Source organism: Macrotis lagotis, chromosome 1 (genome assembly GCF_037893015.1).
Source record: "Macrotis lagotis isolate mMagLag1 chromosome 1, bilby.v1.9.chrom.fasta, whole genome shotgun sequence".
Classification (NCBI taxonomy): Eukaryota; Metazoa; Chordata; class Mammalia; order Peramelemorphia; family Peramelidae; genus Macrotis; species Macrotis lagotis.
Window position 1 is genome coordinate 828,209,144 of NC_133658.1, and position 26,985 is coordinate 828,236,128.

At 39.7% G+C, this 26,985-nt stretch overlaps 1 protein-coding gene across 2 annotated transcripts in view; it reads left to right on the forward strand.

Moving 5' to 3' along the window:
• The first annotated feature begins 1,903 nt into the window (after positions 1-1,903).
• VPS36 (vacuolar protein sorting 36 homolog) overlaps positions 1,904-26,985 on the forward strand; it is a 46,285-nt gene continuing 21,203 nt past the window's right edge. Inside the window, exons 1-6 of one of the 2 annotated variants that reach the window (XM_074217210.1) lie at positions 1,904-2,040; positions 8,594-8,662; positions 12,836-12,906; positions 17,786-17,900; positions 20,346-20,435; positions 21,311-21,397. In XM_074217210.1, the coding sequence (XP_074073311.1) occupies positions 1,945-2,040; positions 8,594-8,662; positions 12,836-12,906; positions 17,786-17,900; positions 20,346-20,435; positions 21,311-21,397 (528 nt within the window). In that variant the 5' untranslated portion in view covers positions 1,904-1,944. The remainder of the gene's footprint in view (positions 2,041-8,593; positions 8,663-12,835; positions 12,907-17,785; positions 17,901-20,345; positions 20,436-21,310; positions 21,398-26,985) is intronic. The other variant, XM_074217209.1, reaches the window with a different exon arrangement.

Sequence of the window (26,985 nt, forward strand, 5' to 3'; positions counted from 1 at the left end):
AAACCTACTGGTTCCTCACTCCTCCTTCTCCCATCTTGGAAAGCTTTCCTCCCAGTAGAAATGACATCACCTAATTTTGTATCCTGGCTGATTGCCTTTTATTGTAATGAATTGTTTTTATTTTTAAAAATCTGCCCCACTCAGTAGTCAGGGTTTTTGGACAGACAGGGGCACCCCTTGAACTCAATCACTCTGACTGCATTGCCAATCGATTCCCTCTGCTCGGATTGTTTCTTCGGTTATAATTAATTGCCAGCCACGCTTTCGGAGCTTTGTTAACAAGCTTCGGAGTTAAAAACAAAAATCAGTTTCTCTGTAAATGAAAGGCCCGGTTTTGCTCACTGTAAGCTATGCCTGATGCCCCTGCCACGAGAGGAGCCTGGGGTCAGTGGCTGGAGGTGCCCAGCCTGTGGCACACACCTGCCTCGCCTTTCCCCAGCGGGTGAATGCCCCTTCTCCAGCCCCATGCCCCGAGGCCCCAGGCTCCCGGGCCTGTGCCCACACCTGGCGTTTTAACCCCAAATCGCCCCGCAAATGCGGATGATCAGGCCCCAGGAAGGCTTGATGGTGGGAGCGTGGAGGGGCAACACTGAAAGGCCTGAGGACCAGGGTCCCTGGAGGAGGCGGGCCCAGGGTGCGGATGGAGCCATTTTTCGGACACGGTCATTACTAGAATTTGTTTTGCTGGGATACGTAGATTTGTTTGGTATTAAAGGTTTTACTTATTGTGAATTTTACAGTTTCCCCCCCTCCAAGGCGGTCTGTCTGTCTGTCAGTCCTGGCCTTGGTCCTGGTCCACCATGGACACATGGTACAAGAGCTAGCTTCCTTCCTTCACCTTCCCGCCTTCCCGCCTTCCTTCCTTCCTTCCTTCCTTCCCTCCCCTCCCTCCCTCCCTCCTTCCCTCCTTCCTTCCCTCCTTCCTTCCTTCCTTCCTTCCTTCCTTCCTTCCTTCCTTCCTTCCTCCCTCCTTCCTCCCTCCTCCTTCCTTCCTTCCTTCCTTCCTTCCTTCCCTCCCTCCCTCCTTCCTTCCTTCCTTCCTTCCATCCTTCCTTCCCTCCCCTCCCTCCTTCCTGCCTTCCTTCCTTCCTTCCATCCTTCCTTCCCTCCCTCCCTCCCTCCCTCCTTCCTGCCTGCCTTCCTTCCTTCCTTCCTTCCTTCCTTCCTTCCTTCCCTCTCCTTCCTCCCTCCCTCCTTCCTTCCTTCCTTCCTTCCTTCCTTCCTTCCCTCCCTCCCTCCTTCCTTCCTTCCTTCCTTCCATCCTCCTCCTTCCCTCCCTCCCTCCTTCCTGCCTTCCTTCCTTCCATCCTTCCTTCCCTCCTCCTCCCTCCCTCCCTCCCGCCTGCCTGCCTGCCTTCCTTCCATCCTTCCCTCCCTCCCTCCCTCCTCCTTCCTTCCCTCCCCTCCCTCCTTCCTGCCTTCCTTCCTTCCTTCCTTCCTTCCCTCCCTCCTTCCCTTCCCTCCCTCCCTCCCGCCTGCCTGCCTGCCTTCCTTCCATCCTTCCCTCCCTCCCGCCCGCCCGCCCGCTCTTCCTTCCTTCCTTCCTTCCTTCCTTCCTTCCTTCCTTCCTTCCTTCCCTCCCTCCTTCCTTCCTTCCTTCCTTCCGGGACAGGACGGACCACGTTTTTGTCAATTGGGAAAAAATTACCAGCTGCCCACGTGCGGGGGGGGGGGGCGCTGCGGGGGGGGTCTGGCCGGCCCGGCCCCGCCCCTCCCCGGCCCCGCCCCCGCCCCGCCCCGCGCCGCGCTCGGCCCCGCCCCCGCGCCGCCCCGCGCCGCGCTCGGCCCCGCCCCCGCGCCGCCCCGCGCCGCGCTCGGCGGAGCAGCCGGGCCGCCAGGGGGCGCCGCGGCCCCGCAGTGCGGGAGGCGGCCGGGGAGGGGAGCGGGCGGAGGCCGGGCCGGGCCCGGAACTGCGGCGGCGGCGGCGGCGGCGGCGGCGGGGCCATGGACCGCTTCGTGTGGACCAGCGGGCTCCTGGAGATCCACGAGACGCTGGTGATCCAGCAGCGCGGGGTCCGCATCTACGACGGCGAGGAGAAGGTGCGCGGCGGCGGCGGGCCGGGGGCGGCCGAGCTGCCGGCCGAGGGGCGTCGCGCCCCCGCCCCCTCCCGCTTCCCCTTTACTTCCTCTCCCCTCCCCCCACTTCCGCCTCTTCCCTCCGCTCCCCCCGGGTCCTTCCCGGCCAGACCTGGACGCCGGAGGCGCGGCCCGGCGGGGCCCGGAGGCCGCCGCTGCCCGTGGGCCCCCCTCCTCGGGCCGGACGCGTCCAGACCCAAAGACTTTTTATTCTATTTTTTAGGTTTTGGCAAGGCAATGGGGGGAAGTGGCTTGCCCAATTAGAAGTGTCTGAGGCCGGATTTGAACCCAGGTCCTCCTGACTCCAGGGCCGCTGCGCCGTCCACCGCGCCACCTAGCCGCCCCTGGACTATACTCTTTTTTTTTATTTTTAGAGATTTTATTCGAGTTTTGAGTTTTACAGTTTCCCCCCAATCTTACTCCCCCCCCCCCACAGAAAGCACTCTGTCAGTCTTTACCTTGCTTCCATGTTGTACCTTGATCCAAATTGGGTGTGATGAGAGAGAAATCATGTCCTTAAGGAAGAGACAAAAAGTATAAGATAGTGAGATCACACAACAAGATATGGGTTTTTTCCCCTAAATTAAAGGGAATAGTCCTTGAAATTTGTTCAAACTTCAGGGCTACAGACTGGACTATACTTTAAAAAAAACCTTTTTTTAATTTAATTTTTAATACGGTTTTTTGCAATTACATATAAGGACAAATTGTAACATTCATTGAAAAATTTTGAGTTCCAAATTTCTCCCTCCTTCACGGTCCACCTTGCTGGGACAGAAAACAGTTTTATATAGGATGTTTATGCGCAATCGTGTAAAACATACTTCATATCAGTCATGTTGTGAAAGAAGAAACAGATCAAAAGGAAAAAAAAATTTAAAAGAATCTGCATTTAGACTCCAGTTCTTTCTCTGGATTTAGATAGCATTTTTTCTCGTGAGTCCTTTGGAATTGTCTTGGATCATTGTATTGCTGAGAAGAGCTCAGTCGTCCATACATCGTTGCTATCTTTATTCCCATTTTACAGGTGAGGAAACTTAGAAGGTTCACACAGCTGTTAAGTGTCTAAGTCTAGATCTGAGTTCAGGTCTTCCTGACCCCAGGACGAGTGCTTTCACTTCTATACCACTTCATGTTCAGTAGTAAAAGACCTTTTAAATAGTTTTGCTGTTCTTTACTACCACCTTTTTCTCAAGGCAACATGGACTCAGGAACAGAAAGTCCAAGAAAATAAATGATTACAAATTCTCTCATTGAAAGTTGACCATTCAGGGGCAGTGGATAGAGCACTGGCCCTGGAGTCAGGAGTACCTGAATTCAAATGTAGCCTCAAACACTTAATAATTACCTGTGTGGCCTTGGGCAAGCCACTTAACCCCATTGTCTTGCAAAAAAAAAAAAAAAGTTGACCATTCAAACACCTGTCACTCTGTTTCAGGCAAGTCTCTAACAGCAAATTATAGACAAATTTACTCTGCATTGGTGGAAGGAGGTTCATTTTAGTGATATCCTTAACATGAATTTTAGCATATTCCCATGGCATAAAAATTCTAAATGTAAATCATAGAAAAGCAGAAACTTGTTTATAGATCCTCAAAATTATTTCAAAGTAAAGCAGAGTAAAGATAAAAGGACCAGATAAAATAGGATTCAAATTTTCTGGAGGAAAATAGTCTAAAATAGAAGATAAATTGCCTGCTGCTGCTGATGTTTTGTCCTTCATTGTCAAAGAAGACCATGGCATCGGAGAGGTGATGCCATGACAAGCAAGCAAATTGGATTTGAGTAAGGGGTTGCTATGCTAGGTCACCAGCTTCACTTTTTCCTCCAGAGCCATATGGGTCCAGTGGCCAGATATGGATCAGGATGACTGGAAATGTGGGATAACCAGGGTTAAGTGACTTGCCCAAGGTCACACAGCTACTGAGTACCACATGTCTGAGGCTGGGTTCAAGCTCCTGTTCCCCCTGACTCCAAGGCCAGTGCTCTATACACTGTGCCATCTATGATTGAAAGGGAAGGCACTATCATTAAGAGGAGTTGGAAGTGGTTTCCTGGAGAAGATGAGATGTTAGTCAGGACTTGAAGGATGCTAGAGAAGACAATAAGAGATAAGACTGAAAGATAATCAACAGAAAATGCCTGGAGCCAAGAGATCAGAGTATCTTGTTTATGGATCTGCCAGGAGGAAATGTATAGACTATCTGCAGTTTCTAGTTAGCAGGAAAAATTTTTGCTTTTCACCATTTTTTTTGTCATTATCCTTCCACCCTTAAGGAGTTTCTTCTTTTATCTCCCTTTATGATCTCCAAATGGCCTTTTCTCAATCCTCATCTTTCTTGAGCTCTCTTTGACCTTTGACTCTGTGGATTATCTTCTCTTTTAAACTTTCTCTCTCTCTCTCTCTCTCTGTCTCTCTGTCTCTGTCTCTCTCTCTCTCTCTCTCTTTCCTTACCTCTCTGGGCACCTCTCCATCTCCTCTGCTGGTTCTTCATTTATGAGATACTGTGGGTGTCCCTCAAGGCTCTCTTCTGGTCCTTCACTTCTTTTCCCTCCATATCATCTCATTTCAGATTCCATGGGTCAGTTGTCATCTCTAGGCACATATGTCTAGGTCTCTAGCCCTAGTCTCTTTCTTTAGTTCTAGTCCAATATTACCAGCTGTCTTTTAGATGTCCTAAAGTGACAACTCAAAGTCAATATTTCCAAAATAAATCACTGTCCCTCTCTTCTTCCAGACTTCCCTAGCATATTCCCACTTACCCACTCCTGTAACTTCAGAGTCATTCTTGACTTCTTGCTCATCCTCACACCACATATACAATCCAGCATTTCATGTCCATGTCCCCTTCTCTTCACTTACACAGTCACCACATTGTTTTAAGCTCTTATCACCTTTTTCCTGAACAACTGCAGCATCACCTTCTAATTGATTACCCTGCCTCAGGTCTCAAACTATTCCAATCCATCTTCCACCTAGCTGCCAGTGATTTTCCTAAATTGTACATAGGCCCAATGCTACTCAATAAACTACTCAATAAACTGCAGTAGTTCCCTCTCCCTCCCGTGTCGACTATTGTCCTCCTCTTGGTATGTAAAACTCTTCTTTCCTACTTCTCTACTCTTAGATTTCCCCCTCTCCATGCCCTTTACGTCTGGCTCTCCTGGTCTCCTTGCTGCTCCTCTCCCAAGCCATTAGCATTAAATTTGGCATGTTCTCTTTTTGGTCTTCTCCTTTATAACTTCCCTGCTTTCTTTCAAGACTAAGCCTGTGTAGTTCCTATCACTAGGTAAACTTTAGAATAGTTGCAAGTCCCCCAGCAAGACCCCCAGAGGGGTCAGCGGATAACAGGAGATGTCTGTCAGAAGACATTTGGCCAGCTTTAACCATGTCATACTGTATTTTGTTTCTTATAAGGGGTTCTAGGTATATAGCAGGTCTGCGATAAATGTTTTCTGTATGGATTTTTCAAAAGCTGTAATATATAGATTTCATTAAATGAATATTGAATTTTGCAAAAAAAAAAAAAGACTAAGCCTAAACCCTCCCTTTTTGCAGGAGGCCTTTCTTGGGTCTGCCTCCTATTTCTTCCCCTTACCCCTTCCACTCTAGATATCTGTCTGTAAAGTTACCTCCCCCTTTAGAACGTGAACTCCTCTTTGCTTAGCACAGGGTCTGGCAAACAGTAAGTGTTTAATAAGTAGTTGTTTCCTAACTGACTTTTTCAGGAAATATCAGTGATTTACAGTGGCAGAACCTGGTCTCTCTCATGCTCCCAGAACAAAATCTTGAAATATTTTCATCTAATTTTCTTATTGTCCTTAACCTCAACTCATTCACTTTCTTTATTCTGTCAGTAACTTCGTCAGCTTCCGTGGATACAAGAGGACTCCCATTTATCAGCTCCCACACCAACTCTCTTCTGAACTCCAGGCCTGGGCACACCAACACTGTGTACAAGCACCCTTCCTCTGGAATTGATTCACTGTGTCTAAAATGAAACTCACTTCATTCCGAACTTTGCCTCCCTGCTTCCATATTTCTTTTGATTGCCCCACCATCATTTTCGTTCTCAGGTCCAAAAACTAGGAGTCTTGCATTCTCTTTGATCATTGGCCGAGACTGGTACTATGACCACAGCCTTTCTTACATATATCCCCTTCATTCCGCTTACAGACCTGAATCTCCTTTCCTGAACTATTGCAGGACCTAATTGATTATTCTTGTCTCCAGTCTCTTACTTCTTCATGGTTTACTTAAGCTTTGCAAAGGACTTTACATATTAATTCATTTGATCAAATGCCAAATTAGTATTTTTTTTAAGGTTTTTGCTAGGCAGTGGGGTTAAGTGACTTGCCCAAGGCCACACAGCTAGGTAATTACTAAGTGTCTGAGGTCGGATTTGAACTCAGGGTCTCCTGACTTGAGGGCTGGTACTCTATCCACTACGCCACCTAGATGCCCCCAAATTAGTATTCTTAATACACATATGTAACCTAGTAAAAAAGAATCTTTTGTGTCTCTCTAACTCTGCTATAATAGAATATAAAATCTTAAGCCAAGCTTTTAAAGTCTTCTTACTTTCCAGCCTTATATATTATATTGTACTCCCTTGATTGATCTAGGGTCTCTCTCTCTCTCTCTCTCTCTCTCTCTCTCTCTTTCTCTTTCTCTCTCTCTCTTTCTCTCTGTCTTTATCTCCTCAATATCTCTCTTCCTTCTCCCTCCTCCCACACCCCCATCCTCCCCAGCTTCCCAGTCAAACAGGACTGCTGGTTGTTTCTTCTCCCTCACCTTCCATCTTCCTAATTGTTCCTTTGCAAAAGGGCCTCTATAGGTCTACTTCATAGACCCTTTGGCTTTGTTCCCCACGTGGTTTAGCTTCAAGTGCCATCTACTACATGAGATCTTTCTAGATAGCCTCTATGCCCCTCGCCCCTCTGTTATTGATTCTCTCTCCATCTTTAAGTCTTTTAGTTTTTATTTATGTGTAAATGTATGCAGTTGATCCATATTTATTAAGTACCTACTCCAAGTTAGGTAGGTCTGACCTTGAGAATGTAAATGTCTTTGGGGCAGCAACTATTTCTTTTTTGTCTCTGTATTTCTGATTCACAGCCCATTAGCAGTGTGGTACTTAATAAATGTGCATTGAATTGAATTCTTAACTTTTCTCCTCACTTTGCCATTTCCCTCTGTGGTCCCAATAGCTGCTGAGAATGCCATGGGTTTGTTTTTTTTTAGGTTTTTGCAAGGCAAATGAGGTTAAGTGGCTTGCCCAAGGTCACACAGCTAGGTAATTAATAAGTGTCTGAGGCCGGATTTGAACTCAGGTACTGCTGACTCCAGGGCCAGTGCTCTATCCACTGTGCCACTGAGCCACCTCTGAGTATGTCATGTTTTAAGCCTTCCTGTTTTCCTTGACTCTTCTTCTGACTCCTTAACCTTTTATAAGTCCAGTCAGTCTGACCTCTGGGATATTTCTAACATCTCGCCTCTCTGCACTCCCATAGTTAACACCTCAGTTCATATTCTTTTTGTCACAAATCTGGACTATTTTAGTCTATTGCTGGACTACTACTGTTGTAGAACCTTGGCAATACTTCTTCCAAACTTGGCTCTCTTGTTTCCAATTTATTCTTCAAAAGTGCTGCTAAACAATCTTCCTTATACATAGATCTGGTTAGGTCATTGCTCTCTTCAAAAATCTGCCATAACTTCCTCTTGTTTATTGATTAGTGTTCAGAGTTATTTAACTGGCACTCCAGAGCATCCACAGGCTGGCACCATCCTCCATCTTAATCTTACCTCTTTCATCTCTCCTCCATGTACTCTGATTCAGGCAAACCAGACTACTCTGTATCTTCCTTTCATAGCCAGTATTTTCCTGCCTCCTATGCTCAATCTAATTTTACTTTGATTATTTCCTTCTCTTCCCCTGTTGATTTTACATGCAGTTAAGCATGCAAATAGCATGTCAGTTAATAGCATTGTAAGCGTGTTATTTTAATTCTTTTTTAAGTTTTTAAATTTTTTTTAAGTTTTTTTTTTTTTTTACATCACAATCACTTTCCAATAAGGGAGTCTTGGTAGCATCTTTATTTAAAGAAAAAAAAAGTTAAGCGAAGTCTGAAAAAGGAACAGTGACCAATAGGAGAGTATGTCTGTACATATGTTTGTACATGGAGATATTTTTGTCTTTGTTCTTATCTTATGATTATCAAAAGCTAACAATGTATCCTGTACTGATTTTGTGTTAATTTATTTCTGTTTTATTTGCATCTTAGTAATATAGAAATAGGTTACCACGATCAAAAATCTGTCTATGGTGGAAACCTGTGGTAAATTTTGGGGAGAACTTTGATAAGTATTGAAGTTGCGCAGAATGGGCAGGCATAGAGACAACTCCTGAATTGAAGATCCAGTTGAATATTTGAGTATATTATATAATTAAGTAAAAGAGAATTTTGACAATTTTGAATGCCTTCAACGAATATATGTGATGCTTCTTTCTAGATAAAATTTGATGCTGGAGTCCTTCTCCTAAGTACACACCGACTTATCTGGAGAGATCAGAAAAATCATGTAAGTTTAAATTTTTTGCATGTTCTTATGTAACTTATCTAAAATTTTTCCCCCAGAGGTTAAAGTATATAGAGACAGAAATGTTTATTCATCTTTAACCTTTTGGGATCATATCTCATTTGACATTGTTGGGGGAATTAGATTAGAGAAGAACTGTCACAGTATTGCCTTCCCTTACTTCTTTCATTCAACTCCAGAAGAGGCTGAATTAGTTGGATCTTTTATACAGGAGGAAGAATCATTGAAGTTCTCCAATTCATAATATAAGAATTTTAAAAATCTATAACCATAAAGTATATTAGATACTTGTTTCTATTCTTATATTTTTCAAACTGCCATTCATTCTTTTGTCATAGGTTGGTTTCCCAATATCTGTGAACAACTTTGGGAAGCAGGACTTTGCTATTCCAGGTCAGGATAGTGAGGGAACTTGAAGCCAGGCCCCTTGAGGATCATTTAAAAGAACTCATCATTGTTTCCCTGAAGAAGAAAAGACGGTAAAATTTGACAAGTGGAACAAATAGGGGAAGTCAGGAGAGGCAGATTTTGGTTCTCTGAGAAGGAAAAAAAATTCCTAAAGATTAGAGTTGTTCTCAAGTTTAAAAGGCTGCCTTGGGTTCTATATCAGTCATTATATGCTTGATTATATTATAGGCATAGAGAAGACAGATCCAAAGAATGAACATTCTCACAAGGAGCTTGCAATCTACTGAGCAGACAGAAATGACATAAATAAGTATAAAAATAAACAAATAAATAAATAAATACAAATCATCAGTCCAAGGTAGTTTGAGAAGGAGTATATGAGTGGTTGGGAGGATAAGGAAAGGCTCCATGTGGAAGAAAGCTTTGAGCTACCCCTTGAAGGAAAAGAGGGATTCTGTGAGGCAGTGGTGAGGAGCGAGCCCTTTCCAGACTTAGGGAGTGACCAGTGAAGACAAGAGAAAGGAGATGGAGGGCCCTGTATGAGGGACAGGGACAGAGAGAAGGGACAGTTTGGCCGTTTTGTGGAATTTTAGCCAGGAGACAGTTCTAAGGGAAGCTAGAAAGATAGGTGGAAGCCAAGTTGTGCAGGGCTTTCAGGACTAAATGGAGTCAATAGGAAGCCACTGGAGCAGAATGAGCAGTGGACATGTTCACATCTATGTTGGTAAATGTGGAGGTGGGATAGACCATATGAAGAGAGACGGGAGGTGGGGGACTGGTTAGGACCAGCTATGCAACAATCTATGTGAAAGATGAGGAGAGCTGAGCTAAGGTGGTGCCTATGTGAATAGAGATAAAGTGTTGGATGTGAGACTTGTTGTGACAGTAGAATCATGAGGTAAAGGAGAGTGAGGAGCTGGAGACTAGAAGAATGAAGTCTCTCAGACATACTTGGAAGAGAAACAGTTTAGGAAGAAAATAATGAATTTACTTTTGGACATGTTGAATTTAAATTACCTTCAAGGCAAAGAGTTTGAAATGTCTAATAGGCAGTTAAGGTGTGGGACTGAAATGGGAAGAGATGGGGGCCTGCACATAAAGATCTTCAGAGAGAGGATGGTTAAACCTATGGGATTTAATGAGCTTTTTAAAGAAAAAGATAAGGTAGGGGCAGCTAGGTGGCGCAGTGGATAGAGCACCGGCCTTGGAGTCAGGAGTACTTGGGTTCAAATCCGACCTCAGACACTTAATAATTACCTAGCTGTGTGGCCTTGGGAAAGCCACTTAACCCCATTGCCTTGAAAAATCTAAAAAATTTTAAAAAAAAAGAAAAAGATAAGGCTTAGGAAAGAATTTGGGAAACGTCCACTGGGGGTTAATCTAGAAAAGCTAGCAAAGAAGACTGAGAAAGATTAGTCTCATAGGAGCGGAGTGGAAAACAGCAATAAAAATTTGAAGCACAAAATTCTAGCACAAGGGGGTGATAGCAATGTTAAATGCAGTAGATAGATTAAGAAGGATTAGGGCTGAGGAAAAATTCCATCATTTTTAGTAATTTAGAGATCATTGGAAATTTCAGTAGGAGCAATGATGAGGCCAGAGTCATGTTGCAAAAAGTTGAAGGGTAAGAGGAGAGAAAGTGGAGACAGTGTGTATAACAATTTTTTTATGGAGTTTGACTAAGAAAGAGAGGAAACATACCCATGAATTGGTAGTTTGTAGCAGAAAATTTTTTTAAGGATGGAGAAATCTCAAGCTATTCGAAGGCAGTAGGGAAGGAACTAGTTGATAGGAAAAAGTTGAAGATTCAAGAATAGGGATGATTAAGGATGCAGTCTACTGGAAAAGATGGAGAGGATTAGATGAAGTGAACACATAGGGTTTGGCCTTGGCAAAGAGTAGGGTCACCATTTGGTCAGAAATTAGAGAGTTGGAAGATGATATTAAGAGGTTTTTGAGATAAATAGAAGATTTAACTTTTTTTTTTTTTTTTTTTTTTTACATTTTTCAAGGCAATGAGGTTAAGTGGCTTGCCCAAGGCCACACAGATAGGTAATTATTAAGTGTCTGAGGTCGGATTTGAACCCAGGTACTCCTGACTCCAAGGCCGGTGCTCTATCCACTGCGCCACCTAGCTGCTCCTTGAGCTTCTTTTGAATGGTCTCTGTTTTCTAAGTAAAGAAGCAAAGTCTTTAGGGAGACTTTAGGAATAGCTTCTCTGGTAAAAGAGATAATAAATTAGGGAATTATCTTGCTGCACTTCAAGCAGAGGTTAGATGTTAATGTTTTGAGGATGTTCTTAGGTATAGATTACATGATCTTAGCAGTCTCTTACAACTCTTAAGATTCCCTGATATTTTTGGTATTATCTAAAGCCATTTGACTCTTCTTATTCAAAGGTGTATTATTCAGATTGTGGATTACTTATTATCTCCTGTTTTCTTCTGTTATTTGTATTTTCTTATTTGGGGAATAGATAAAAGACCGGAGGTTAAATAGTTAAACTTACTTGGTGGTTTAAAAATTTTACTTATTTTCATTTCTATTCAAGGCTTAGTGGGAGGTTTTCTTCCTTTTTAGTATCTTAGGGATACTTAATGACCAAAGAGGTTGTTTGTCCATCTGGTTTCTCATCCTTGCTTTTTTATTGGTCTGTCTTCTATTCTTGGAATCCTTGATAATTCAAAATCCACCTTGGTCTTTTAACTCTTTGGTTTATTTGTTATTTTAATTCTTCCAAAAGTTTGATATTCAAGATTATAGCCAGGCTGCATTAAAGCATTGTTATTAAAAAGATGGACTTTTGGGGGCAGCTAGGTGTCAAAATGGATACAGCACTAGCCCTGGAGTCAGGAGGACCTGAATTCAAATGTGGCCTCAGACACTTAATAATTACCTGTGTGACCTTTGGTAAGTCGCTTAACCCCATTGCCTTGTTAAAAAAAAAACTAAAAAAAAAGATACACTTATGCAGTAATGAGGTGTTTGCTGGTTAAAATCTCTCAGAAATAATCAGTAAGGACATTAGCATTAACAATCAAGAACTGGCTTTAATTTCTCACCATTCTGAACTTCTTTAACTCTTGTATCTATTCCTCACCTTGCTTTTTAATTGTTACTACTTTGTTTTGTTACTTAATTGCTTCATGGTTCTTTTTAAAAATTTTTATTTATTTAAGGCAATGGGGTTAAATGACTTGCCCAAGATCATACAGCTAGGCAATTGTTACGTGTTTAATTGGATTTAACTGGATTTGACTCAGGTCCTTCTGATTCCAGAACGGGTGCTCTATCCACTGTGCCACCTAGCTGCCCCTTGCTTTATGGTTCATCACAATAGTGGAACTAATGTAGAATCCAGATCGCTTGACTATCCTTAGATTTTTTTGCTTCTTTTCTATTTTCTTTATCTTCTATATTTATACTCGCTTTTTCTTTGTTGAGGATGTAAGTTTTTGTGAATCATTTATTATATAAATCAAATAAAATTACTCTTGAGTCTGAAGAAACCAGCCTAAGGAACTATTGTGGTAACTTCCCCTGGCAGCATCACTCAAGGAAATATGGTAGATTTCTGCTTTGTTTTTGGGTTGATCTCTTCCTCCCCACCCCCACCCCTCTATCCCTTTTTAGAGTAGAATGGCACAGAGTAACTGTTGAATAATTGCTTATTGGACACTGAGTACTGAATGCTATAAAACAAGGAAACATCTCACATTCTTTTATTTTACATTAATTATACCGTAGGAATGTTGCATTGCTATTCCTCTTTCCCAAATTGTATTCATTGAAGAGCAATCAGCTGGGATTGGAAAAAGGTAAGATTTTATATAGTACTTTTTTTATGGGTTATGTTTTTATGGTTGAAGGTTGATTTCCTGTTTTGGCATCTAGATGACCTAGTGGATAGCTTGCTGGACTTAGAACAAGAAGACTGGAGGGCAAATCCAGCTTCACACTCCTCTTTCTGCCTCATTTTCCTCATCTGTAAAATGGAGATTATAATACCTTCTGCTTCCAGGGTATTTTGAGACTCAAATGAGATATGCATAAAGTGCTTTGCAGAACTTAAAGCACTATATAAATGCTCATATTATTATTATTATCAACATAACATTTTGGTTCTACATAAATTAGCTATCTGACATTGGGCAGGATATTTCTTGACATGAAATAACATCTTAAAGTATCTTAAAGCTTATGAATGAGCTCGTAATAGTACATAAGGAAAAATGATATACCTAAATGTCTTCTCCTTATAGTTGATTATAATGTTTACTTTTCAATTTCTGTTTCCTAGGCAACTGTGAATCTATTGGTTTAGATAATTTCAGTTGACCGAATGTATCCAATATCAACAAGTTTAGATTCTGATTTTGAAAACATGAAATTGAGGAACACCCTGACTTCCCAATTCTTCAATCTACTCCTTTCCCATGACCTGCTTAACCTCCATTCCACCTCAGCTAAATGAAGAACTGATCATACCCTTGATCTTGCCATCATCTACAATTATTCGTTCCATTTACATTTTCATGAAATTTGAAATCTTTTTAATCAGATCATAATCTTTTATCATTTCTTTCGTTCTCTCTGGCCTTATAACCCTTAACTGTTGTCATCATGACCTCTTTTCCCTTCATTCCTGTTAACATTCTGAATGAACCTAGAAAAAGTCATGAAACTGCACCAATTTATGTTATACATTTTGGACCCTCACTTCAGTAAGCGGTATTTTCTATCTTTCTAATGAAGTAACTATCCCACTTGCCACAGTGGCTTTTCTAAGCCTGCTCCTACCTCCTTAAATAATCTATAATTTCTCCTCCTCTCCCCTTCTCAGCTGAAGACCTTACCTTCTACTTCTGAAAAAAATTGAAGCCTATTTGCTTTGAATTTTCTCTTCTCCTTTATTCCTCGTGTCAGATGTCTTACCTTACTCTCTTGCTCTTCTCCAGTTTCTCACATGAAAAGATGCCAAGACAAACCCCTATATGTGCACAAGTGACAGCATCCCATCCTGTCTTCTTCAGCAGATTATTATGCCCCCTCTGGTTCATCTACAGTCTGTCTTGGTTGCCTCTATCCTACCTACAAACTTGCCTATATTTTCCCCATCATTAAAAAACTCTCACTTGCTAACTTCTCTTTCATGCTTAAATTCCTTATGAAATTCATTTTTTTTTAATTTTTAATTTTATTTATTTAAGGCAGTAGGTTAAATGATTTGCCCAAGGCCACACAACTAGGTAATTATTAAGTGTCTGAGGTCACATTTGAACTCAGGTCCTCCTGACTCCAGGGCCGGTGCTCTATCCCCCTTCACCACCTAGCTGTCCCAAAGCCATTTGCTATTGCTACTTCTACTTCCTGTCTGCATTCTGGCTTCTGACCTCACCCACCATTCTTCATAGTTACTTAGGATCTCCTAATTGCATTATCTAAGATGACCTCTTCTCAGTCCTTTTCCACTTGGGTCTCTCTGCAACCTTTGACATTGTCAGTCACCCTCTTCTCCTGGAGACTCACTCTCTCTTCTCTATGATCTCATGACACTGCTTTCTCTCGGTTCTTCTGCTGCCTGCCTGAACATTCTTCAGCCTGTTTTGTATCTTTATCCAAATTTATCCCTTAACCATTAACTGTAGAGACTCCTAGATTCTGCCCTGGGTTCTCTTCTCCTGTTTCACTTGATGCTCTCTTCATTTTATATAGTTTCAGTTATCGTCTCTTTGTAGATAATTATCAGATCTACTTACCTAGCTGTATTTCCTATTAGAATCTTTAACTTGATACCCATAGACATTTCAAATGTAACATGTTCAAAACAGAACTCATTATCTCTTCCTTCAAACCCTCTCTTCTTCTGAACTTCCCTATTCCTATCTAGTGTACTCTCTGTTACCCAGGTTCTTGACCTTTGTGGCATCCTTGACTCTACACTCACTCCCCATCCCTACCATCACATCATCTTAGTCTCCTCTCCTTTCTTACAGCCTCCTTCTGGGTGCAGACCTTCATGGTGTCATACCTAGACTTATTGCCATGCTCATCTCCCTGCCCTTACTGTCTCCTTATTCTAAACATCCTCCACAAGTGATCTTCTAAAACTAGATCTGACCATTTAACTCTTTCCCTGAGCCTCACTCACAAAGTGGTTCCCTATCATCTCCAGGATCCATTATGCAATCTTTAAAGCCCTTCCTAACCTGTCCTTGGATCTTTGAGGTTCAGAGCATTAGATAATAAGGGCTCTCTTACATTTCTTAGAATAGAATATTTAGGACCTCAGATCCCCTAGGCCCTGGGGTTGCTTGGTGGAGCCTTGCACCATTACTTGGCTTCTGCCTATACACTGCCTTCCCTGGGTGTCCCAGTCTCTTCTCAGAGTTTTCTCAAAGGAATCATGTACTCTTACTGCCTTTAATATGAGTCATGCAGGCTAGATGGATCTGTGTCCATCCTTGGTCGTGTGGGAGGCTTCCCTGTCCTGACATTAGCTTTGTTCACAACCTTCTCTCCTATTACCTTTCTGTAGGGTTCTGAGGTGGAAGAAATCACCTCTTATAGTTTAGTTTCTCTGTGGATTTCTTGATCACTCTTCTGTCTGTGACAATAGGATTAGGTATGGGATGGTCATTAAGGTAGTCTGTCTCCTATGTTGGCAGTCATCTTGACTGGAAGTCTTGCTTCAGTATATTTGAAGGATTATGTTTTAGAATAGTTATACATACATTGATCTTTAGCTTTTTATTATTCCTGCTTATCACTTATCTTCTCATTATAAATGAAATGATAAAAAATTTGGGGTTGAATAATCTAAGTCAAATTGCTAGCCTTGTCAATGAAAGGGAGGGAAGAGAGAGGGAATTTAGAACTCAAAATTTGAAAAAAGAATGTTGAAATTGTTTTTGCATGTAAATTGGAAAAAATAAAAAGGATAAAAAATTGTCTGAGAAGATCCTTGATGTTCAAGAATTATTCTTCTGCCATGTTGTGGAGAAATCTAAACCAAACATACACATTTCTGACAAATTATTGACTAGTTTTCAGATATCTTCAATGAAAGGCATAAAATCAGTCATTTGCCTGTGTTGTCTTTAGGCCAATTCTTATTGTTCTTTCAGGCACACAAGACAGGTTGTCTAGTTTTCTCTCTTTGGCTCCTCCTTGTAGCCCTTGGCATGTCACATAGCTATTTCAGGAGATAGTTTGCCTAGTCACTTTTAGAGACTGCTAATACTTTTGTTCAGTCAGAGAGCCAGCCTAACTCTGAATCCTGTATCTGTGGTACCTTACTAAATGAATAATTTCAGACCTACAATTATTCTTGTCCAATTACACATAGGACTTTAAAAGTTTCAGTCTGCTTTTTGTGTGTTATCTCATTTGATTGTTATGATAACTATGTGAGGTAGTTGGTGCAGGTAGTTTATTTCCATTTTACAGATGAGAAAACCAAGGATTGTAGAGATACAATCTCATAGTTTCTGAGTGCCAGATTATTTTACATAGTCTTCACTGACATCACTTCGATGTTTGACACTAGACTCACAGTATGATGTTTACTCAATAAATTCAGTTGCCTAGTGTTACTTAAACAACTTTATGGGCAATTATGTAGATGGGAGCTGATCCAGTTATCATTTCTAATAGAGAAGCAGTTACACAATTAGTCCATTTTTAGTCAGCTTGTCTTTTGAGAAAGGATGATTATTCAGTACAGCAAAAGATCTCTGATTTTTTTCATTGGGTATTTTCTTCCACCAATGGAGATGACAGTTCTTCCATGCCTTGGGAAACATATCATGGATTGTCCTGGCTCAAAAAATTCATTTCCTTTTGTTAATACAGTTCTTCATGCTTTATTAGGTTGGGTCCTAGTTAGACACAGAGTCTTTTGAAAGGCTTACCCTTGACATTTTCCCAGATTACCTGTAGGAAGGACCTGCCAGAACTTGTATTGACCTAACCCTTTTAGAACCCGAAGTTCCCACAATGTCTCAATGGAGCATTGGAGTAGGGACTTTATTGAAGGATATAGGAATTATGAGGGGTGTAAATTAGATGTGTGATTTATTTTCCTTGTCATTATGAACCATTTTTTGTGATCTTTTTTTCTTAAAAACAAAGAGCAAAAATGTTTCCAGGGTTGTTTTTGCTCTGAGGTATCTTTCTGTATCATGTTGTTGATGAAGTAATGTTTTTTCCATAAGTGACAGTGTAAAATATTAGTTTTGGATGTATTTTAATAAAATGTCAACTGGCTGGTTTTATACAGATAAGTTAATGTCCTATTGATGAAATCAGTTTGTTTCCACGTAGGTTAGGTAGTGTGCTTTGGCAGAAGTTAAAGATAATTTTCTAACCTCTAGGGATGATTTTGCAAATGGAAAGTCCTGAATAAGCACTACCTCAAGTATAGCAACCTCACTTTGGTTTTATTTTCTAAAAATGTTTTATTTGATCTGAGATTATAGCAAGTTTCTTGGAATCTTGGTTTTTATGCTATAAGTTTTAGTTTTGAGTGGCATTTGTAGATCTGCTCATTAGCACTAAACTTATAAAGTCACCTTTTCTCTTGGGTTTCCCTGTATTGAACTTTTGTAAGAGGGGATCCAAAATATAATCAAGGTTAGTCAAAATAGAATTGGAGGTCTTAATAAATAGTGTATTTAATGGGTGTTCTTTCTTTAGTGCCAAAATAGTGATTCATCTTCACCCAGCTTCTTCCAACAAAGAGCCTGGCCCTTTCCAAAGCAGCAAGAGCTCCTACATCAAACTTTCTTTCAAAGAGCATGGCCAGATTGAGGTAAACGTGTGTAGATGTAGAGAAGTTTACATGTCAGTGTCTTTGATATATGTGCCTGCTACATATTGAAATTTATTATTATTGGGTGTACCATTTTCCTTTCATGATTATTTTAAATATTTTCTATGTTTTTTTTACAGTAAAAATAAGAGTTGTCCATTTTTCTCTTGTAACATACAGAAAATTAATTGTAACAAGATCAGATGATAATAATAATAGCCAATTCTTATATGGCATTTTAAAGTTTAGAACATTGTTTCTTGTTTTTTGTTTTTGTTTTTCTAAGGCAATGGGAACAGTGGTTTTTGAATATTTTTTGCTTGTGGTACATTACTTTTCTTTGTAGAATTATGGCACCAACACGAGTCTTTCTTGACTTCAATCCATGCTTCATTCAACTATCAAAGTGATATTCGTAAAGCACAGGTCTTGACCATGTCACCTCCCCTGCCCAGTAAATTCAGTGATTCCCTGTCACCTTCAGGATCAAATTTAAAATCCTCTGTTTGGCGTTCAGTAACCTGCTCCCTTCCTCCAAGCCTTTTCATTCTGATTACACCTTATCCATACCCCCATGGGCACTAGGCAGCTCAGTGGATAAAGTAACAGTACTGGAGTCAAGAAGACTGTCTTCATGAATTCAGATCTGGCCTTAGGCACTTCTGACCTGTATAATTCTGGGCAAGTCATTTAACTCTGCTTGCTTCAGTTTCCATATCTGTAAAATGAACTGGAGAAGGAAAAGGCAAAGGTCTCCAGTGTCTGCCAAGAAAACCTCAGATGGGGGTCTCGAAGAGTCAGTCATGACCGAAATAACCGAACAACATACCCTTCCTAACCTGCACCCCCCCAAAAAAAATGCCCCTAAACAAACATACATCTTGATCCAGTGACATTGGGCTCCTTGCTGTTCCTCAAACCCAACGCTATCTTCTGGTTGTCTGTCTTTCTGTCCCCCAGGCCTGGAGCACACTTCCTCCTCTTCTTGGCCTTCTCCCTCTTGATTCAGGGGTCTTTCCTTGTGTGGGTGCAGTTTGTTCAGGGTTATTTCCTCCATTGAATTGGGAGCATCTTGAGAACAGGAAATGTTTTTCCCTTTCTTTGTGTCTGCTGCTTAAGCGCACAGCACCTGGTGCTTAATACAAAGGGTGTTGGGAGCCTCGGCGTGCAGCATCAGTTCTGTACTGAGGGTGACTCATCCAGCACTACAGCAGTTCTGGGCAGAGATGAGGTTGAGCCCCAGCTTGGTGCCTGCCAAGTCTGGGCTCTTTGGTAGACTCCACTCCTCTCTTGGTGGGGTCTTCTTCCTCTGACCCTTCCCCAGCCCAAGCAAGAGAGGCTGGAGCTAGATCCCTGACAGAGGAGATCGAATCAGGGTGAGGTCCTGGGTAAAGTGGTAGGCACAAAGAGGGTTCTCAGTTGTGTTCAGAGAGTGGAAATAGTTATGGTGCCTTGGTGACAGGACTGCAACCATAAGGAGATGGAGACATCCCAGTTCCCACACATGTAGCTAGAGAGATGCCTACACATAGACACTCACCTGGAGCCAGAGCACCGTTCACAACTATTCTTCAAGGATTTTACCAAGCACATGTCTACAGAGGCTTTCTCATTCACCCCCATCCTCCCTGATTTCTGGACTTTTTATGCCCTCAGTGTTTAGTATACTTAGTTTCTATCATATTAATTTATAATTATTGGTATGTTACTTTTAAATTATTAATAAGTCATTTGTTATTTGGCTATTTTTTCATTGAATTGTTGGTTTATTTATTTTATATTATTACAATGATCTTGTTATAAGAGTAAACAACACCACCCTCCCCCAGGAAGATGAGAAACCTCAAGAATAGTGAGAGAGGAAAAAAAAATGTACTTGAGTCTGTGTTCACATTCCAATAGCTCTGTCTCTGGGGTGAGTTGCTTTCTTTATTGTAGTCCACCTTCTCTTGCTATTTTTTTTATGCCCACCCCCTTTTTTTAAAATTCTCTCTTAGACCACCTTAGTGAACAGTAGATATGTAGTAAATATTGAGTGATTGAAGTCATTTATATAGCTAATAATCACTACCTCCTTTTTGTAAAAATAGATGTTTTTGATTCCTGATACCTGCCTTCATATTTTAACAAGATACATTTTCAATTTCTTTTTTGAAAAATAGTTATACATTATTTCTGACATTATATTCACTTTAATACAAGCTACATGGTAGGCAAATGAAGTGTTATTTGTAAGCAATTTTTAATTTAGGACATTTTTGTATGGGACTTTGTGTAAGCAGCTAATTTCTCTTTCTGCTGGTTACCTTAGAAAAGAATTGTTTATGAGAGTACCATGCAGAGTAACTAGCTATTGTAGCTATTGTAACAGAATGAAGAGATTTTTAAGTAATGACGAAGATGAGTTCTACAGATTGATAATCTCAACTTTACTTATATACACAGTTTTATAGGCGTTTATCAGAAGAAATGACTCATAGACGATGGGAGAATGTGCCAGTGTCCCAGCTAATGCAAAGGAAGAGTGGACAAGAGGTATTTTTTTAAACCATTGAAATTTTCTAATTTTGTAAAAAAAAAAAGCTACATCTTATAAACAGAACTTTCTAGGAGCAAATATCTTCCAGTTGATTCATGATTGAAAAGTACAGTTATATATTGCCTAATGGAAATAGACAAATATATTTTATTTTAAAAACCAGGTTTTTATTTATATACCTAGAAAGAGATTACTTCAGAAAGAATCCTATAAAGAAGAAAACTTATGTAGTCTAAATTAATCACTGACAGTTTGAGGCCCAGTGGAGACTTCATTTTTAAAATCTATATGTTGTATTATCAGTTCAGATAATGATAACAAATAATAATTACTGACATTTATATAGCATTTTGACTTTAATGTTTCCAAATCACTTTATCATTTCTTTTGATCTTTATGACAATCTTGTGAGGTAGATATTTCAGATATTTTTACATATGAAGAATCCGACTCAGAGAACTTAGTAGGTGGCTTGTTCATGGTGACATAGTCGATTTTGGAGATGGATTTTGAAATCTTCCTTGCTTTTACTCTAATGTTCTTCTTACAATACCACATTCAGAAAAGAGTTACAAATAACAGAAACATGGGAGGAAAGTTGGAAGTTTTGATAATGTTTCTAAAAATATAGGATTGAATATAGAATTTTGCTTATGTTTAGTTTTTTTCCCTAAGGATTTAGAGAGTACTGCTTGCTATTCCGCTATATGATAAGGGTGATGTTTTGAAAGGAAGTTGGATGAAAGGGTTCACTCTGTTTACAGCTTCATTTTCTTTGTAGAGCCTTTTCCTATAAGTGGAAACACAGTGTGGTAGGTGAAAAAAAGGTCTGAAATTTCCTTCCTGAATCCTATATGTTTTTATTTTTCAGCCAGAAAGAGTAAGGGCTGTAGGAATTGTAGGAATTGAAAGGAAACTAGAAGAAAAGAGAAAAGAAACAGACAAAAACATTTCCGAGGTAATTATTGCTCTGCTTCCAAGTCACCTTTTCCTTTGAGCCTAAATGCATTCATTGTTGTTTTTAAATGTAACTGTGACTTATTTTATCCTATAAACTGCTATGTATGTGTAGGTTCAGAGTCACCTCTGCTTTTAATAACATCTCTGTTTTATGTGGGAATATTTTAACCAAACACTTTTTTCCAGAAAGAACTGAAGGGAAGACATATCTGTTCTTTTTTTTGTTTTTTAGATTTTTCAAGGCAATGGGGTTAAGTGTCTTGCCCAAGGCCACACAGCTAGGTAATTTTTAAGTGTCTGAGGTCAGATTTGAACCCAGGTACTCCTGACTCCAAGGCCAGTGCTCTATCTACTGCGCCACCTAGCCACCCCATAGCTATTCTTTTTGAAGTTTGTGCTCAACTGGTTAGAGTTGTACTTTTGAATAGACTATTCCAAGTATTCATTTTTCTTTCAGTTCACTTGACTAACTTAGAGGAAAAATTCCATCTCCTGAATATTAACCCTGACAGCACATCTCACAAGTTTGAGTTGTTGGTTATGGGGGCGGGGGGGATACCAACTAAGAGATATCTGAATAGTGGGTCATCATATAGAAGAAACCATAGAAACAAAAATTTAAAAAGAATCTAACAAACTAAATATGCATTAAATTATGTGCTTAGTTGATAAAGTTATTTGTAGTTTTCCATACTTAATACAGTTAAAGTGATCTTTGATTTCTACGTGATACAGTTAAAAGAAATCTTTTCTAATATATGAACATTCTGAATATAATCCCAGTTTCAGCTGGTACTTCTGGGAGTCACCAAAATGTTAAAATCTAAACTAATGAAACAACTTGCAAAAAATCATTTAGCATATGTACCATAATTCTAAAATTAAATGGAGGTTAGTGGTTACTTAACATATGGACAAAATCTCAATGTTTAAATTGTGGTTAAGTCTGAGGAAAGAGATTATCTAATGTCTTTTGTAATTCATTTTATACCTACTCTGCCTTGTAAGCCTCATACTTTTACAGATCAGATTCTATTATAGTGGACTTTCTGAAACTTCAGATTATCTTGTTTTTGATAACTGAATTGTGTTGAATATTAGGAATAAGTGAACCATTTTCTCAGACTTGGAAATCTAGTATTTTTTGTTATACTGAGATTTTATCTGAATACTTTATTATGGTAGGTTTCCTTTTATGTCCCAATATTATCTCATAGTTTTCAGACAAATACCAAAATAAGAAAGGCATTATAATGAGGATTTTATTGGCATCTGGGCTTGCATGGTAGTTACTCAATCTGATACTATCATCCTCCCTTAATTAAATTTTATACTTTTGACTTTTGAGGACCACTCTGTACACCACATAATGGTTTTTCCACAACACATCTACTCCTTATATGTGATTACTGTCCTCTTTTCCATAAATTTTCTATAGAGGAAACTACTCAAACTCCTAGAATTCTTATCCTTTTATTTCCTTGTGATACTTATATACTGCTAGGCTTATCTATTTTATTTTTCATTTCAGAATATGGCATGCCTTATTTGTTCTACCTCAATTATAAATATGCTCAATAGCAATAGTAGTAGTAATAGCATTTTTAAACCGCTTTCAGGTTTGCAAAGCACTTTACATATGATAGCTTAATTTTATCATTACAATAATCTGTGAGGAGAGGTGCTGTTATTTTCCTTAGTTCACATTTTATATGAGTAGACTGAGACACAGTACAGTTAAATAACTTTTCCCAAGACATACACCTATAAATGTCTGAGACTAGATTTGATCTTAGGTCTCCCTAACTCCAAGTCCTGTGTTCTATCCACTGTGCCACCTTGTTTTATAGTTTTTAAATATCACATAATGATTGAAAATGGCAATGCATTCTGTGTCTTCAGAAGAATTTCAGTCTAGTTGTAGATAACATTGCTACTTAATTTCTGTACCTGAACTCTCCATGATCTCTTTGAAATTTTTCATGGAAATTTCCAATAGTGACTAAAATGTAAAATGTAGAAAAAGTTTTCATTTTATTCATATTTTGCTGATTAACGTTTTGTGTCTCAGGTTGAGAAGTCAGCTCAATAAACATGCATTTATTGTATTTATAAATCCTGTGCTATGGAACTTGATGGGGCAGGTGAAGGTAAATAAATCACAGTTCTTGCCCTAGTAGGGAGAGTTAGACATATATATATATATATATATATATACATATATATATATATATATATATATATACAAATAAATCTGAATGTGAAAGTGAACTAGAGGTGCAGGGTACCGTGAGAATTTATAGGAAGGAGGAATTTTAATTCAAAGAGAACCAAGGAAGGCTAACTGGCACTTGAATTAGGCTTTGAAAAATGGGTAGGATTATAACTGGCAGAGATGTGGAGAAGGCATTCCAGGCACAGAGGACCTCTGTAGCTCTGTTACAGAGATATTCAGATGTGAAAGTTGAAAGAAAGATGCTTTTTCATTAGCATATTCTTTATGTTGGCATCAATAGGCCCCTTGGCAGGCAAGTCACTTTCAAGCAGATTTTCTTCAAACCCCCTAGGAGCAGCTAGATTTTATAATCAGATCCTTGCTTGTAACAACAGATTCACTAAGACCTTGTAAAATTCCCAGTGTTCAAGGTTTCATTATAGTCTCTCTCTCCTTGAAGATCTTTTTTGACTAGGTGAAGTAGGAAATTCCTGTTCTCTGTCAGGCCTTGTGTGGGGAGACAAGGACAATAAATGGGATACTCTCTTTGCAAGTACCTTGACTCCCCAGAAATATCCACATGTGCTTTCTGGGGCATGAGACTAATCCATCCAGGAGAGTCTTGTCTGAAAAAGAAGGGATCCTAGGCAATGTGATTCCTTGTCAGTATCCAAGTTTTAGACATTCTCTTGTAGCCCAGTTTTAAAAGTAAAACTAAAAAAAAGAAAAGGTTTTATTTAAATGATTTTGTATTTTGGACCATTTTTGTCTTGTTAGTAGTGGAATCTTGGATTCAATCATAATAATGGTAATGTTGGTGATAATACTTGATTTGTATAAACTATATAGATTATGGGCTGCTTTCAGGTTCATGTTCTCCTTCCATCTCACAATAACCCTAGAATGAGGGTAGACCAGGTATTGAGTGAGATTCACCTATTGAAGAACTTAAAGATTTCTTTAGCTAAGGAAATCAGGGATATAAAAGGATAAGGGACTTGCCTAGTGTTACCCAGCTAATGTGGTTGACTTGAGACATCAGCATTCATTTCATTACACTCTGCTCCCTTGACTGGTTAGCATGAATTCCATGGTCTTTGAATACAGTCACTATAAACCCTAGTGAAATGAATTAGAAAGAGGCACTTGAATATTTGAGGCTTGCAGGTCCCCTGCATATGTCTTCATAGAGAAGTAGTCAGGAGTTCTCTGAGACAAAGACAACAAACATTAATGGACTTGCCAAAAGTGCACAGATAACAGGAACCAGAACCTGAACACAGGTATTTCTGGCCCAGGCATGTGCATCTACTTTGCTGGACTTCCTCATACCACTCACCTTGTGTAGTTGTGTGCACTCAGGACCCTGTTCAGGATTTCAGGGGAAACTGAACTGATGTGTGGTAAAAGGAAAGTGCATGGGCCTTTAAGATCTGATGCTGAGGCAGAATGACCCACAGTCGAGGACTTTTTGTACTGACTGTTCATGTTCCTCTGATACTTCTGGCCTTGTGACCCTGGGTAAGTCACTTAATCCTGCTATGTCCCCTTTCAATTGTCAAACACTGTTCATTCAAGAATAGTTACAGACGTGCTTTGGAATGGGGAATTTCCTCACTGCAACTGTCTTAAACCTATGAAATCACAGTGCAGACCAAATCTCCCCATTCCCCCCCCCCCCAAAAAAAAAAGCAAAAATTAAATAAAAAAAACTGGAAAATCAGATTGTAATGGATAGTAAGCATGATTAAGTGGGTAAATTGCTTTTACTTGAATGGGGGGCAGAGTTCTCTTTACAAGATAATAAAGGAATGAGGGAGGTAGGAATCAAGAAACTTTTGTTTTCATAATTTCTTTAAATAATTTAGGTATTTACTAAAATACTTTACAACAGTTTTAAATTTATTTTTAATATATATTGATTATGAGAAAAAGAACTGTGGATGCTGTTAGAAGACCTGAGGTCAAGTTCCAGCTCTGCCACTTGTTGGCTTTGTGACCTTAGACAAGCTATTTTATCTTTTGGGCCCTTAATACCCTTAGCTCTTAAAAGAGGGATAGAGTTAGATTACCTCTAAGGGACCTTCAAATTCTAAATGTTTATAAGTTAGAAGTGATTTACATTTATGTGTATGCCTTAGTTCCATTTTTCTAGTCATCCTGATTCATATCTGACCACTGGACCCAGATGACTAGAGAAAGTGAGACTGGTGACTTGGCACAGCCCCCCTTCACTTAAATTCAATTCATGTGTTTATCATGGCATCACCTCCCTGATGTCATGGCCTTCATCGAGGACCAAGGATAAAAATCATGCCTTCCATATGGATTTACTAGTATTTAGATATAATAGATGCTATTTTTCCAAATGAAGATATAGAATACTATCAGTAATTTAATACATAAATAGATTTTGTTCATTTTTTCTTTGTTGCTGAGAAAAAAACCCTTTTAGTACTTTGTATTTCCAAAGTGTGAAATCTCTGTGTGTGTATGTGTGTGTGTGTGTTGTATAGTCAAAGAAAAGGCCTGGTTTTTAGTTTGCCCCAGACTTTCAATGTTACAAATGACTTACTATCAGAGCCAGTGCCCAGAGTTTCCCACAAAAGGTTTCCTGCATCTGCTGTTTGTTGCTGATAAGAATCCAGCATTTTAGCCTTTGTTTATCTGAGGAAATTCCTGTTAGGTGTGTGCATATTCCCCTTTGTTTCCAGGATTGCCCTTGGTAGTCAGAAGAATTTTTCACAACACACAATTCATTTAACAAAATCCCTTTGTAGATGGACAATATTCTGTATATACAGAAATGACCACAAGCTTGCTAAGTTTAATTATTTTTTAAAATATACGCAGGAGCAACTTTTTTTTTAAAGGTGTGATTGTTAGCTAAGTGTGAAAATAACATTTGTGTGGGCTACAGAATATCATAGAAAGGTTGTCTGCTTTAGATCACAACTGTCTTAGATGACTCCAAAAATTTCTTATTTTTAAAACGCTAGGAGCACTACATATTCTTTTAAATTTAGTGTACATTATATTTAGTGTACAATTTCAATAATTTTTGATACTTGGATGAATCTGAGATCTCACTGCTCTGCTCTGGAGACCACCTCTGTTAGTATGTACTGCAACCCACCCATTCCTTCTCAGTCGAGGTGCCTCTTGTCTACGTCTTCCCATAAAGTCTCCCAAAGTGCTGGTCTTCTCCGGGTTGATTGATGATTCATAGCTTTTAAAGCCCTTCATAAACTGATCCCTTCCTCCCTTTCCAGTCTTCTTACACTTACTCCCCTTCAAGTACTACATGATCCAAAGACACTGACCTTCTGGCTGAACCATTTACATGATGCTCCATCTTCCAGTTGTGTGCT